This window comes from Microcaecilia unicolor, chromosome 8 (assembly GCF_901765095.1).
Source record: "Microcaecilia unicolor chromosome 8, aMicUni1.1, whole genome shotgun sequence".
Lineage (NCBI taxonomy): Eukaryota > Metazoa > Chordata > Amphibia > Gymnophiona > Siphonopidae > Microcaecilia > Microcaecilia unicolor.
The window spans coordinates 170303914-170319739 of record NC_044038.1 but is presented as its reverse complement, the minus strand read 5'-3'; the positions used below and the strand labels follow the sequence as shown (position 1 = coordinate 170319739).

Here is a 15826-nt window from a genome sequence, read left to right as displayed (position 1 = left end):
GAATAGCAGATTTTCACCAGCAGCAAGTAGCAAATAATACACACTGCTCATGTTGGCCCCACAGCCTTCCCACTGATGCAACTTTCTGTTTTCGCATAGGTGGGAAATTGGGAATATGTCAAAGGGAAGGCTGTGGGGCCAGTGCGAGCAGTATGTATCAGTCACTGCTCGCTACAGGTGAAGATCTGCTATTTACAAGATATGCAGGAGGGCCAGTTGTTGGGAGTTTTTGGCTGGTGGGGCTTGGGAATCCCTGCCAGCCACATCATAGGTATGCTGCTACTGGGTGGGCCTGAGCATAAAGTGGGTGGGCCTGGGCCCACCCTTGGCTAGGCCACCCTCAACAGACTTTCTTTAGGTTTTTAGGCCAAGGTGTTTAGGTGAGGCATTATTCTTTAACCTAACTAGCCGGTGTAAAACAGGAGTAGCACAGTGTTATAAAAATTACTGATGATCTGGGTATTATAAGTGGGTGATGGTGTGTTTCAAGTAGGGCAGAAATGAGAGAGAGAGAGAGAATGCAGATCAAACTGGGCAGGTTGTTTTTTAACAATAAAGTTGCACCTGAAGGATGGGGAGGACACCTCCGGATCTGAACCCCCTCCACCTTCACATCCTTGATTGTTCCTTCACATTCCTCCAATCCCCAGTGCTACTACTACTATTTAGCATTTCTATAGCGCTACAAGGAGTACGCAGCGCTGCACAAACATAGAAGAAAGACAGTCCCTGCTCAAAGAGCTTACAATCTAATAGTGCTAAGCTACCTCAGCGCCTGTTTCACAGAATTTGTCTGCCCTGTCTGCATCTTTGGCTGCTAAAACGAGTTGTGTGCACATCACACACATCCTTTTATATGTCTTTCTCCTTCTGCTACCCAACGCCTGCTATGAGCTGCGCGTTTAATCACTTGGCTCCAGCGGCAGAGGAAGAGGGCACAGCCTGGCACGACGAGGGCAGGAAGGAGTAAGCCCCGCCTGCCAGGCGGTAGCTCCCCGGTCCCTTGCAGCACGGAAGGTAGCCGATCAGCTGGGGGAGAGAGTAGAAAACAGCAAGAAGCCACCTGACAGTGGGCAGCTCCTGGTCTCTCGCAGCGATTCCGGGCTCTGCGTAGAAGCCGGATCCTCCCGCCGACTCTTAAGGTGGAACGCGCAGGATCCGGAGGGTCCGGCTTTTACCCATTTCTTCCTTCTGCTTTTTTTTTCTTTTGACGCAGGAGAAATGGCAAATTTGAAGTACGTCATTAATATGGCGCCAAAAGATTTTTTAAGTCTAAGCCGTGTGCTGCTTCGGAGGGGGCTGCAGCAGCGGTGCCTGATCCTCGCTCGTGCATAAATCGGGGTGAGCTACGAAAGGATAAGGCGCTGAGGCGAGAGAAGTGGGGTGGGCAGTGGTTGCCGTTGCACGAATCGAGAAAGGAGCCGAACTGGCGAAAGCGAGCTGACACTACTTGTAATAGTGCAATCGGATCCTCCAGCAGCTTTTCCTTGCGGGGCGGGCACAGAGTTTAAGAAACAAGAGTTAGAGGGCTGGGGGCAGAGAGATGCGATCCTCCGTGCTCCCTCCTCTCGCACCTGATTCTTACCCCCCTCCCAAAAAGATAAGAAACGAGCCTGAGCACTGAGCAGAAAGTCATGCCTTGCCATTGAGAAAGAAGAAGCCCACGGGGAACAGGGCACTTTATTTCTTATCTGTTTTTTTTTATTATTACTCTGTGTATATATATATTTTTTTCAAATTTTTGCTTCATGCAACAGCTCGAGGAAGTCAGCAACATATTAAAAGAAGCTTCTTGGATTTGCAGCGGAGCGGCCATAGCGGTTGCATGGGAATACTATTATTATTTCTTTTCCAATTCTTTGGAAGGGGGCGGGGAAGGGGCTCGCACGCATGGAGTTAGTTTGTGCCCGGCGGAGCATCTCCTGGCGAGCGGAGGGGCGGGCGATGCTACCGGAGTAAGCTGCCCGCTTCATGATCTCTCCCATTTCCGTAGCATCCTCCACCTCTCTCCCTCCCCTCCCCCCCTCCAACAACTCTCGTGTACTAACCTGACAGGACATCTCAACTCTGAGGACACCCCAGGGCAAGGTAAAGAACCCCCGCCCCCTCCGATTCGTCCTGTTTCGGTGGCCTGGGGGGAGGGAACGGGAGGGGTGACATTGCTCAGGTGTGTGCTTTAAAAAAAATTGTACCGATTATATATCCGTATATCTATAGTATTACGTTTCCTGCACGGTTGCACGTATAAGGAGGAAGCTGTTTTTCGTTAACGAGGGAATGGAGATTGCGCATGTTGCCGGGCGTCATGTTTAAAGAGAGGAAGGAGCTGCCGGAGGCAGCAGCACTGTAAACAACAACTTTTAAAGGCCCGGGGGGCTGCGGGGGAGGCGGATTTTAAAATCTCTTATTAATTACTGCGACATTCCGGTCTGGAGCGCTCGCGGGGGCCTCGGGCCACTTTGCGTTCCAAAACGTGGGCAGGCGTGGGGTTATGTATTTCTGCAGGGTTCCCAGATCGCTTTTGGCAGAGGCATGGGGGGGGGGGGGCAAAGAGCAGCCGGAATGAAATGTGCCAGGAAGGTGAGGGGTGTAGCCAAAAGGAAAAGCTGTCCGAGTTTCTTCCCTTAGCTTGTTTGGATTCGGACTAGATCGTGGTGCTGCTGCTCCACATGATCGCTTCGTCTCACGTGTTGGGCTTGCAAAAAAAAAAAAGGGGGGGGGTGGAAAGGAGTGAGGACATCATTTTAGTGGTGGATAGATTTATGTGTGGGTAAGACTGACGCACATGAAAAAATCCTAACGTTTACGGTTCTTTCCCCCTTAGGGGTGGGTGAGGGATGGATGAATAAGGTAACAGTGCTACTTGATTTCTGGTGCATCTCTGATTGGCGACCAGGCATGTGAAGGTTTGCAAATGAGAACATTAAAAAAAAAAACCCTGAAGTGAAATGACGATGCCTGGGAGAGTGTGGTGCTGGCTATATGGTAGGATGGCAGAGCCCTGGTTTTCGATTTTTTTTTTTTTTTTTTTGGGGGGGGGGGGGGGTTAGGTGGTACTGATTGTAGGGAGGTGGCAGTGCCCTTGGGGTTTTGGCCTTGACTGGAGGAAGTGCCCGTGTTGTGGTGGTGCATGGGCAGGATCATATTGAGGAGTGTGCCAGTGCCTGGAGCAGAATTGTGGTCTTAGCTCTGGGTGGCACTGCCCAGGTGCAGAGCTGTGGTTCTGACTGTAGGGGATCTGGTAATGCTATAACCCTGGGCGCTGTTGGGCAGCATAGCAGGTCTCTAACCCTGGCAGCTGAGCTGGACGGCAGTGCTGTGTGGCAGGGCAGGCCTCTAGCCCTGGCTGCAGAGCGAAGTGTAGCGGGGCCGAGCCGTGGCGCTTCCTGTACGGGATCTGGCCGTGCCTTGTGACTGTGCTTCGGGGTGGGGTGGGTGGCAGTGCCCTGGGCCGGGCCATGTATAGTGCGTGTGCTGCGTATTGAGAGAGGCCAGTAGGGGGCGTGGCTGTTTACCTTCTCCAAGAGCGAGCGGCTCTCTCTGGGGGCGGCGGCTGGCCTGCCCCTTACTTTCCCTTTTAAGCTTCCCTCCTCGCCCCCGCTTGTTCGTTCTCGAAACTCTCCACCCCCCAGGCTTAGAGCTCTGTCCTCTTCACTCCGCCTCGTCTCCTGCACAGCGTTCACAAGATCAGCTGCTCTTTGCTGTCCATTAAAGGTCATCTTGCGGGGTTCTGTGAAATGCTGGAAGCAAATAGTCGTCTGGTTTTGAATAAGGCGTCACTTCGTTTACTTGTTAAGACGACTTGGTAGTATTCACGGTCGTTTCTGGGACAGATGCTGCACCATACCCATGCATGCTTCTGTTTCTTCAATGTTCTGCATGTACCTTACCTGTCCGCTCACCCCATTTGGTTTTACTATTTTCTGTCCGTTGCGTGCTCTCCTAATTTCCCACATTTCTCATTTTAGCACAACTCTGAGTCAGTATAAAGCAGATCAGAAAACATCTTCCTTCCGTGCTCATATTTTAAATGAATCCACGCCGCCTTTTGTGGGTTCACCCCCCTGTTCTCTTGGTCTCTCCTTGCCAGCCCTGGTTCTCATGCAGATTCTTATGATGTCTTCTCTCTTATGCATAGACTTTCCACATCTTCATCACTGACAGACTGCCCCACATTTCTCCCTGGATTCAGCTTCCCACGAATTTGGTGTTTCTGTGTTTATAGGCAGCCTGCAAACCTTGCCCAGATGGCAGGCTAGGTAGCTGCCCCCCCTTTTTTTATACAGGATGGTCAGGAACCCTTCTGAAACCTGATGACCAGCTCACAATTAACCATCCAATAGGATCAGAAATCTGTCAACCCTTATTGAAAACTGATGGCCAAATTGGCATTCCCGGTAGCCACTTTGCTCCCATGTCATGGCCCCCCCAAGTAAAGTAATGTCATATTTAGTCATTTTGAATGCATATAGAGATAAAAATTAGCAAAATATGTTTGCTGGTAAATATAATCTTTTGCTTATCCTGTTGTGACCTGAGGAAGACACTAGTGTTAGCTCCCAAAAGCTAGCCAAGAAATGTTTTAAGTTTGTCCAGTAAAAGGGTATCTATCAGCTTATATAATTTTGTATTTTGGTTTTGTTTGTTAATCTTTATTTCTGTCCAACTTTGGGAAAAGAAGGGGGTGACAGTTTTTTCATAGTTGTCACAGACTGCCATATGTTTGCTGCCGTGTCCTTCCCTCAGTCTTACACTGTTTTTGCGGCTGCTGGTAGCATGGGTATTCTTGTTTGTGTCACTTTTGTTTACATAGATACAATCCTCTCTCTTGGTGACATTCCCTTGCAGTCACAGTTTCCCTCCCCTCTCTCTCTCTCTCTCTCTCTCTCTCACACACACAACATTCACCAGCCAATCCCTTCCTTGCCCCTCCCTTCTGTACTCCTTCCTCTTTTCCCCTCACTCACACAGATCTCCCATCTCTGCCCCGCCCTTATTCATTTCTTCCTACTCCATCTCTTTTCTGACCTTTCCTCCCTTCCATCTCTCCTTTCATTTGCTTCAAGGTCTCCTTCCCTGAGCTGCTTTCTCTGCAGTTCATTCTTAATTTCCTTTTTGTTTTCCGCACTTTTCTGACATGCAGGAAGGCAGCATCCCTTCTCTCTGCCAGTTCCAACATATCACACACCTCCTGCTCCCTCTGTTTTTCTACCTCCCTGCCCCTTTTCTTCTCCTCTTCCCTCATCACTGCTGTTGGTCTTGACACTTGGGGCCAGATGCACAGAAGCCCCTGCAAAAACAAACAGGGGCTTTTCGATCCCCAGAAAAAGTTACTGAGTTCTAAAAAGTGAGCGATGCTGGATGGAAATTGCATACAAATGAGCTGCATGCAATTTCTACAAGTAGCTTGGTAGGGAAAGCGCCAGTGCATGCATGGAACAGCCTCCTGCTAAGCAGCGCATGTGTAGAACAGCCAATCGTAGAACAGGAGTGTGTGCTATAGACACGCCTCCACAGCATTTCACTGCTATACATGGCTTTCATACATGCATACAAGCAATAATGTGCTTGTATGAAAGCTGCGTGTAGCTTTTTGTTTTTTTTTTTCAAAACTACATGCTTGTTTGTTCCAAGACAACTTTGGGAGAGAATATTGATCGAGGCTGCCTGGCTTCAGTTTTTGCTCTACCAGTTACTTTCACTTTTTCATTTTCAAGAATGGGTTGTCCCATTCAGTGAATAACGTGTGTGCTCTCTTCATTTTAAAAAGATATCACTTGTGTTGGGTGAGTTCATGAAGATCACAATTCTCTGCCTTTCGAAATACCAATGGAAATACTCACAGCAGCCTGCTTCACCCCAGAAGCCACCGTCAGCTCCCTGATCTGTTAAAATTTCCTCGTAAAAGGCGGGGGAGGGGGCTGCATTCTATGCATCGCTCGTAAATGGCTGTGCATTGCTCAGAATGCACATTTGAATAGTAATTATCTCGTGATATATTTGCATATGATTCCTGTTGACTGCTACTGCGAACAGTGAAAAGCACGCGGCGTCACTTTGTGCATTTCTTGCTGAATACTGTTCTCACTAAACTGGCAAGAACCAATCAAAATCGCAGGTTACTAGCACAGAAAGTTTTGTACAGCTGGCTCTTGGGAATCTCCGTACCATGAGTTTTTAACTCCTGTGTGAGTACGTACCCCCAGAGCAAGCCCAGTCATTAGGCACAATTAGGTAGTTGCCTAGGGCACCAAACAGCAAAATAATAGATCCTAACAGCCACACAAACTCAAATACTGTATTTGCAGGAAGGTGGGTAGTTTTCAAATATTTATTTATTGGGATTTAATAGCACAGTTACCCTGATTTTTCTGGTAGGGGTGGTGTTGAGGTAATCATGATCATTGGGGGGACCCCAAAACATTAATTGAGGGGAGGAGGGGGTGTCAAGATTGAAAGTTTGCAGCATCCCTGGCCTGCCTTCTCACCACCTCCTTTCTGTCTCTTGCATGGATTCTCCACACTCCTCATCTTCCATCAGCTTCTGTGCCTGAAATAGAATCAACACGCCTTTCTCCCATTCTCCGTAGAAGTCTCAGTCTGCTTGTTCTTGTGTAGAAAGGTACACAACCACCTCCTGCTTTCTCTGTTACTCTTCTAATGTTAGACCAGTATGTGTCATTTCTCACTTGATGCTTTTTGTAAATGTGTAAAGATACAACTTCACATGTACAACTTAAAACCATAATTGTGTCTTGTCTTCCAAGTACTTTCTCTGTGCTTAGTGACCACACTGGAAAATTACCCTTTCTCTTCTTACAGTTGCTTGTCCCCCTCTCCTGATTCTCACAAACCTCATGCTCCTCTTTTTTTCTTGTTTCACCTCTGTTTCATATCTTGTCTTTTAGTGAGGGACGGTGCATTTCGGAGACACCATACCTTGAACTGTGGCCCCTATCCCTGTCACCTCAGATTTGTCCCTGAAGTCTACTCCAAGTCACAAACTCAGTTGAAGGACTTCAGGATTAATTGCTGTCCAGCCTTTAATGATTATCTGTTAAGCATTAAAAATTTGTTCCATAACACTTTAACTGTGTTGTGCCCATCTGTGTGATATTCATTAATTGTGAATTTTGCACCTGTTACGATATATTCTTAGGGTCCTTTGGACTGAAGACTCTTCTCTCATTCACCTGTTGGAAAAATGCTTAGTAAACAGGGTGCTTTACGGAGTAACTTTGTAAGGAACTGCCTAGATGTAATCTGCAAGAACGCTATAAACGCTGGCATTCTGGTACATGCGGAAACAATCAGTTTCTGGCTAAGTGCCAGTATTTGATGGTGTGTATTTTGCAGGTGGACGTTCACATGAGCAGGTCACTTGTAATGCACCTAGATTGTAAAATATAATTTATGCTTGTGCTTTAATAATCTGGGCCAGTGGTTTCCAAACCTGGTCCTGGAGGCCCCCCAGCCAGTCAGTTTTTAGGATATCCACAATGAATATTGATGAGAGAGATTTGAATGCACTTCCTCCTTGGTATGTACATCTATCTCATGAATATTCATTGTGGATATCCTGAAAATCTAAGTGGCTGAAGTGCCTCCAGGACCAGGTTTGGGAACCACTGATTTAGGCGCTAGCATTTATACCAGCACTACGACTGGTGTAAGCGATAGCGCTTAAAATATAGGCGCAGTTTTGACCTGTTACTTCAGTATTCTATGAAAGAATAGGCAGCTTCTTTATAGAATAGACTCCAATTAACCTTAAGGGGCTCGATTTTCAGCCAGCAGCACCAGTGTTAAACCCGGAAATTCAATGCTGGTCCATTTCCAGGCACTGACATTGAATTTCCAGGTTTCCAGAGCCGGCTATTCAGCACTTAATAGGCTGTGGGTGACCACATAAAGAGAAGGACTGACTTTATACAGTTAACCATGTTGAATACTGGCATTTAACCAGCCAAGTGTTGACTCCACCCCCAGAACATGCCCCAGATAGCCAGTTATCAGTGTGGTGCTAACCAGTTATTTTCAGCAGCACTAACCGGTTAAGTACCGCTGAAAATTAGTGGTTAGCCCCAAACAGGCGATCTAACGGGATGGGAAACGTTTCTGGACAGTTAAATTGCTTTCAATATTGACCCCAAAGTTCTTAGTGCTGAAAAATAGACTCTCTTTTATAGAATTACCTTCGTAGCCCCAGATTCTGTATATGGCGACTAAAGTTAGATGTGCAAATTTCGCAGTGCGGCCAAATTGCTTAACAGGCCAAGCGGTGCTGCTAATTGGCCATTAACAAGCAATTATTGGCACTAATTAGAATGTACGTGCACAACTTTCTAATCGTAATCTGTAAGGTGATGTAAGTACTATTGTGCAGATCTCAAAAATGGGCGTGGCCATGGGAGGAGAATGGGCAGATTGTGGGCGTTCCTAGAAACTACATGCACTGTTATAGAATATGTCTGATCTGCGCCTATTCATTTACACCGGGTTGTAGCTGGCGTAAATGGTTATGTCTAAATTTAGTCGCAGGTCCAGGCGTTAACGTATATCCCATAAACTGCACCTAATGTTAGATACAGTTTATAGAACAGTGTTAAGCGCGTATTTTTCCACGCCAGTTTTTCTGGTGCCATATAGGGGGCAATTCTATAAGTGAATAGCCCCTTTTAGTTGCCCTGATGCTGTACAGTGAGGACTTGTTCTATAACTGTATGTGGGTGCTTAGATTCCGTTATAAAATACTGTAACCTGGTATTGGTGCACCTAAAATGTAGGCACCCACAGTTATATCAGCCATGCCATAACTGCAGCAAGGGTGCACATAACTTCCTATTTTCTGTAAGTAGGGTGTAAGTGGCAGCCACACCACTGCCTCTCTCACGCTCCAGCCATGTGAAAACTGGGTTGCATTTACACGCTATGCACTTACACCCTTAAATAGAGCTTCGTTGTGCACTAAGGGTATAGGATTCCAACTAAATAGGCGCTAGCCTAATCAGTACATTGTAAGCCACTTTTTTGTGGGAAAAAAGTGGGGTATAAATGTGCAAATAAATGCAATTACATGTGTAACAGTTAATTAGTGGCAATTAACCCCAATTAACTCCATCTATATCCAGTTATTAATGCCAATTAGTGCCTAATTTAACAATTAAGTTACGTGCGTAACTGGCAGTATTCTGTAACCTGTGCACGCAACTTTGACTTAAGAGTGAAAATAGGTATGCAGGATTCTAGAATTAGTGAGTTGTAACATAGTAACATAGTAGATGACGGCAGAAAAAGACCTGCACGGTCCATCCAGTCTGTTGGTGTTCAGCCTCTGGCACTGGGAGCCTTTGTTATTGTCTTTGAGTCCAATATTGAGGTGCCATTTCAAACTGTGATTTTACTGTCTCGTTTTGTTCTTTTTATTTCTGACGTTCTCACCTTTGCTTTTTACAGTTAAAGGGGTGCACTTGAATTTTTAGGTACAGCTGCTCTTTGGGAGGTTGTTTGTTTTTGATCCAGCAGTTTGGGGGCTTTCAGCTCATTTAAACCAGAGCTGGGATCCTTCACCTGCATGTTTCTGGTAATTTTTCATCTGTCTCTCTTCATTTCCTAACTGACTTTAGTCCTGTCATCATTGCAGCAACAATCTCTGTCTAGAGGGTGTGTATTAGGGCTGCTTTTGCACTCCGAGTCTGGCCACTAGGTGTCACCATTGGATGATGGGTATGATTCCCTCCTTCTCACCCCACCCAGGGCTATGAATGCAGCTTCTCCAGCCCTGCCTGCTCCATGGAATTGAGGGTCTGAGCTGAAAATGTCACCCAGGTCCCCCAGGTTGGTCATGAGTTTACTATTAGGGCTTCATTGGCATTTTCTAGGCAATAGATACGGTCAGAGGGCAGAGGCGTTGCTAGGTGGGGTGCAAGTGGAGCAGCTGTCCCCTCCCCATTTTGAATTACATGGCGCCTACACGAATTGGGCCTGCAGCCTCACTCCGGCACCTGTTTTACAAAAGGTTTGCTCCCCCTGATATCAAAACCTGGTTACACTTCTGACAGGGGGGTGGGTGACACTGAGCTAGGTGCAAGCGGTGAATCGTTCAGTGAGCTACTCTTTCAAGCTGAGTTTCCCATAGCTGATACTATGAATTTTTGGAATTCAGTGTAGAGAAGTTTGTCCCCACCCCATCCCCGTGGGTTCCGTCCCCACCCCATCCCTTTAGGTTCTGTCTCCGTCCCCGCGGGCTCTGTCCTCATCTGTAGAGGCTGTGAACACTTATGATTTTATATTTAAATCTTTTTATTAAAGTATAAAAAGGAACAATATGCTGTGTAACTGTTGTGTATAAATTACAAATAGAAAACAATAATAGCAATGAGCAACTATAATAACCCTCCTTCCCACTACCACCTTCCAACTAGAAAATGATACGGGGACAAACTTTGTCCCTGTGGGCTCTGTCCCTGTCCCCATCCCCACGGTTACTGCGGTTCCCCGTCCCCGTGTCATTCTCTAATCCAGTGTATTTTCTTACATTTGAAGTTCACAGGTGCATACTTTACAGCTAATCTGTCAGGGTTCTCTGAGGCCCTTCATGAGGGTGCCGTTCATCGGATTGTGGGCACAATGGAGAGCTTATAGTCTAAGCAGTTGCCTGAGGCAGTGGGAGCTGAAATGACTTTCCCCCAATATGTTAGTGCAAGAAACGGGACTTGAACCTAGAGCATCCAGATGCCTTAACCACTAGGCTACTCCGTCTCTATTTCTCTAGTAGAGGGTGGCCAGCTGGGCCAGTGCAAGAGTATAGGGTGCCCTGGGCAACCCTTCAGCCTTACCCCTCCCCCCAGACCCAATTAATTTCAGATCCATAGCTTGTTTGCTGCATTCTCCAAGGTTTTGATAATTAAGCTCAAAAATCATAATTATCCTACAAGAATTTGATAAACACATGTAACTGGACATCATACTTTTCAATATTAAAGTTTGTTTTGCAGGTAGAAGCACATGTTCAGAGCTCTTTCAGTTCGTGTGGCTGTCAGGACTTACTGTATGACTTTGACCACAGGTTCTTTTTGCTGCCCCTCTAGAAGCCTGCTGCCCTAGGCAACTGTCTAGTTTTGCCTAATGGTTAGGCCAGCCCTGATAGCCAGGGGTTCCTATGTTTAACCTCCAGGGATGTGCTACCTGAAAGAAGAAAGATATGACCTTGATAGTAATCCCAGCCCTGTCTGTTTACATAAATCCAGGACAGTGTGTTAGTTCCAAGATCTGTTGGGCTGGTCAGCCGCATCACTGATGTAGCTAAATCTTAAAACAGATCTTTAATGTGATTTTTGCAATTTTAAAAACTTATTTTACTGTTTGTAGGATACGTTCCCATGCATAGTGACAAGGTAGATGGCCTCAGCTTTCTAAACTTGCTGTTGAGTGTTCGTGGTCAGCCTCAGCCCTGTGTTGATCCTGGTTCTCCTGCGATGCTTAACTAAGCTGTGTAGGTTTGCTCTCCGTCTGTGTCCCTTCATCCTTTTCTGGTTGTAAGCAGACATGTCTGTGACATGAGGAGCCCCTTCCCACAGTAATGTCTGCGGGAAGGTTTTAGGAAGTGGGTTGCTGTGCGCATGGCATTGTGTCACTTGCAGCCCCTGCAGAAGTCTGCTGGTATATCTTTAAACTCTTGAAGACTCGACACGTCGTGTTTCGGCCGTCAGGCCTGCATCAGGAGTCTGCTGTACAGAGTACTGCGGAGCAATGGCGATGGATGTACACTGAAAGCTTACTGATAGCGCGAGCAGCACTTCTGACGAATTTTCTTTAAACAGTCTTTTTCAAGACTACCAAGCCAGTTTTGAGGATTTAACCCCATTACTTCATAGCAACCTTCCATGTAAGAGATTGCTGAAAAGCTTTCAGTGTACATCCATCGCCATTGCTCCGCAGTACTCTGTACAGCAGACTCCTGATGCAGGCCTGACGGCCGAAACACGACGTGTCGAGTCTTCAAATCTTTAATAAATTTTTATTTAAGTACGTCTTCCAGCGTCTGGTTTCCTTGGTCGTACTCCCACTTTTTGTATATTGTTGTTTTTATCGTGGGGTGCTTGAGTTCTCCACCTTTTGGTGGATCTTCCCTCATATCTTTAAACTCGACAGCATCGCACACACCTTGCCGAAGACCTAATAACGTAGGAGCCCTTGTGCTCAGGTGCGCTAAGAAATGGGCTTAGCGCATTTTAACGCAGGACTTTTCCCTTCGCTAAGATCATTTATGACGTAGGCCAAAAATAGAGGGTATTTTTTTTTTGTAGGTCTTGTTCTTCCATGCCAGTTCCCCACCCATGACACATCCCCTACTGAAAAATTAGCAACAAAAATAAATAAATAGCACACACTGATAGGCAAATTACCGTAAAAGACCTTCACGCACTTTGCAGTAAGCCTTTTTCCCCCCACATTAAGCATGTGCCAGCACTTAATGTAGTTTAGTAACCGGGCCCCTTACTTATTTGTAATGTTTGGTGCTTTCTTCCAGATCCTCTACTGGTGCTTATCCAGGTGCCTGGTAGGCTCAGGAGAGGGTTGGGGTGTCACTGAGAAAAAGCAGAGCTGAAATTACAGAATGAAATGCCTCTGCCCCATTCCCTTCACCTTCATGGGCGCTCCCAAGATGGTTTTACAAAGCTCCTGCACAGAAAAGAAGGTTACTAAATAAAGGTGATGCCTTTTATATTGGAGCAACTTAATATATTTGTTGGTTAGCTTTTGGGAGTAACACCCCCTTCCTCAGGTCAGGCCTTTCCTCTGGAGCAAAAGATGGCAATATTAGAACATAGAAGTGAATCATGAAAATCTTTGCAATGCTAGGCTGAAGGAGGAAGGGGAGCAGGCTGATGGGTGATCAGAAGGGGAGGGCACTACTCTGCCATGGGTTGGGGTGTAACAAAGATCTGGTCTTTACTACTACTACTTATCATTTCTAAAGCGCTACTAGATGTACGCAGCGCTGAACACTTGAACATGAAGAGACAGTCCTTGCTCGACAGAGCTTACAATCTAATTAGGACAGACAAACAGGACAAATAAGAGATAAGGGAATATTAATAGATAAGAGTAAGAAGAGTTCAAGAGTAAGGCAACTAATTTAAAGAAAGTTGCACATGAGGTCAGAGAGATGGTTAACATATAGATAGGTAAGAGTAAGAGGAATTAGAAAAGAACAGAATAGAAAGAGGAGTGGCCTAGTGGAGGAGTGGCCTAGTGGTTAGGGTGGTGGACTTTGGTCCTAGGGAACTGAGGAACTGAGTTCGATTCCCTGCACAGGCAGCTCCTTGTGACTCTGGGCAAGTCACTTAACCCTCCATTGCCTGCCGCATAGAGCCTGCCTTGAGTGGGAAAGTGCGGGGTACAAATGTAACAAAAATAAAAAGAAGGGGGATGTACTTAACATGTTGAGACGTTAGCAGTCTAACATTATATATTGATCTTTGCAAACCAAGAATTTCTCTTTGGCCTCAGAGTATCATGAGATGAAGTGTTTGTAGGCATTTATTTTCCTACAGAGCAATGCAAATGATAGAAAGACCATCCAATCCATGTAGCTTGCTCAGTTATTCTGCCTACATTGCTAAGGATACACTCCTTCCATGAGACCAGAAGAACTGAGGTAGTGGAGACAAGGGCTATGAAACTGTGCAGTGCCTCCATCAGAAGCAGCTAGCCTTATGAGATGAAGTTACAAAATATGTATACTGTAAGAGGCAATGTAATATGATTTATACACTTCTATTCCACTTAGGCATTAATTCAAAGTGGATTATAATCATACCTCTTTATAACACAGGATATTGTACTGTCAGCCATCAAGCTTCCCCCTTCTGGCTGTCATTGGAATGATTTTATGATTTGCTTGTATTTTCTGTTGTTCCCATTTTTATCCAGCTCCTGAAAGCTATTAAGTTGGTGTAATGAAAACGTATCACTTGTATTTTTTGTTGTTATTTACTAATTATTATTTCTATACGTTCTGGGAGACTAACATGGCAGCCACGCTACTTTATCCCAAATTTATGGCGTCATGGTGCCTAGTGGGATAGCTGTAGGCATTCCAAGTATTAGCTGAGAGACTGCATGACCTGTAGATACCTCTTATACATCCATCCTTCCTTCCGCTTTCTCTTTCCAGCTGAAAAGGAAAGGCCTTATCACATAAATATCCCAAGGCGCCAATTCGTATTGGAATTGCAGCAAAAAGAAACTTCCATGGGAAGGCTCATTTGGGCTTCCTTACAGCCTGACATTTGACTTCCTTTCCTGATGACGGCAGACTTGGCAGCTCCTATTGTTTTCCTGTCCCCAAAACTGGGCCTCACACTGCCCATTGGCGTGTTGTTTCCCCATTCCAGATGTTTGTCACTGCTGCGAAATCATCTAAATCTGCTGACCAGCAGTTGTCGCACAAAATCTAGCACTTAGTAAATGATCAAATAGGAAAGGAGAGATGTTAAGTGAAACAGGCGTTCAAATATTTGAAAGGTATTAATCTGCAAAAAAACCTTTTCCAGAGACGGGAAGGTGGTAGAACCAGAGGGCATGAATTGAGGTTGAAAGGGGGCCAACTCAGGAATAATGTCGGGAAGCATTTTTTCACTGATGCCTGGAATGCCCTCCCACGGGAGGTGGTAGAGATGAAAACGGTAATGGAATTCAAAAATACATGGGACAAACACAAAGGAATCCTGTTTAGAAGGGTCGTATCCAAAAAACTTAGCGGAGATTAGGTAGGAAAGCCGGTGCTGGGCAGACATCTACGGTCTGTGTCCTGATCGAAATTAAGTAGATTTGGCTGGGCTGAAGAAGAGCTATTCAAGGGCTTTGACACAACTTCAGAAATTTTGGAATGGGGCCAGAGCCGGACAGAATTCTATGGTCTGTTCCCTAAAAATGGCAAGGATAAATCAAGATCAGGTATACGTATGATGTATCACTTCATACCATATGTAATGAGTTTATCTTATTGGGCAGACTGGATGGACCATACAGGTCTTTATCTGCTGTCGTCTACTATGTTACACTTGAGGTTGTTTTACCGTTGTAGACCTGTTTACCCTAAAAGTTATTGGTAGTTTTGGGCCCATTGGTTTTCCCCTTGCTCCTTTGGGCTTCCGTCTCTCAGAACCAGATTCGTTTGGGCTACAGCACCAGGTGCATTCATTCACAACACTCAAGGATTTCCTCCTATATTATATACTTGGTCAACTTACGTAACCTGGCCATCGTACCAATGGCCTTTGATCGATGCCCATGGACCTTAAATCTGGCAGTGTTGCACCCAGACTACTACTACTTATCATTTCTAAAGCGCTACTAGACATACGCAGCGCTGTACCTCTTCATCGTCTCCCGGCCCTTGTAATCTCGGGGGAACGAAAGACCCAGGAACTGAAGTTGGGTCTTTCTGTGTGGTTGTGCTCAGAAAAGAGGACAGGAACTTGCGGTGCAGGCCAGGGGTGTTGCTTTCTAGCTCTGAGATCTCACAGAAGTAGGTTGTCAGCCTTGAGGTGTGACTTAATGAGGAATTCATGCCAACAACTGAAAAGTGCATGGGGTAAACCCAGTGCTTTTTTTGAGGGGGTACTGTGTACCTTCATCTTTTCCATTGTCTGCTAAAATTGACCCACGGCCCCCAAATTTTAATGAAAGAGCGCAGGCTCTACATGCTAATTATGCTTTGTCATAGATTCTGTGACTGGTTTCAGGGGGCCTGGCTATTACGGGGTTTGTCCGTCATTGATCACCCCATCCCGAAGGGTGGCCTAGCATTTGAGTA

General features: G+C 45.8%; 1 protein-coding gene across 6 annotated transcripts in view; it reads left to right on the top strand.

Annotated features, from left to right (window-relative positions):
- The first annotated feature begins 1237 nt into the window (after positions 1-1237).
- Positions 1238-15826, top strand: part of JADE2 (jade family PHD finger 2) — a 159850-nt gene continuing 145261 nt past the window's right edge. Inside the window, exon 1 of one of the 6 annotated variants that reach the window (XM_030211683.1) lies at positions 1238-1341. Coding sequence is in view for 2 of the 6 variants with exons in the window: in XM_030211681.1 (XP_030067541.1) it covers positions 2563-2580 (18 nt within the window). In the remaining 4 variants the exon portion in view is untranslated. Of the gene's footprint in view, positions 1342-1782; positions 2089-2545; positions 2581-2915; positions 2986-9687; positions 9838-12625; positions 12715-15826 lie in introns of those variants that run through there. The other 5 variants (XM_030211684.1, XM_030211681.1, XM_030211682.1 and 2 more) reach the window with 5 other exon arrangements.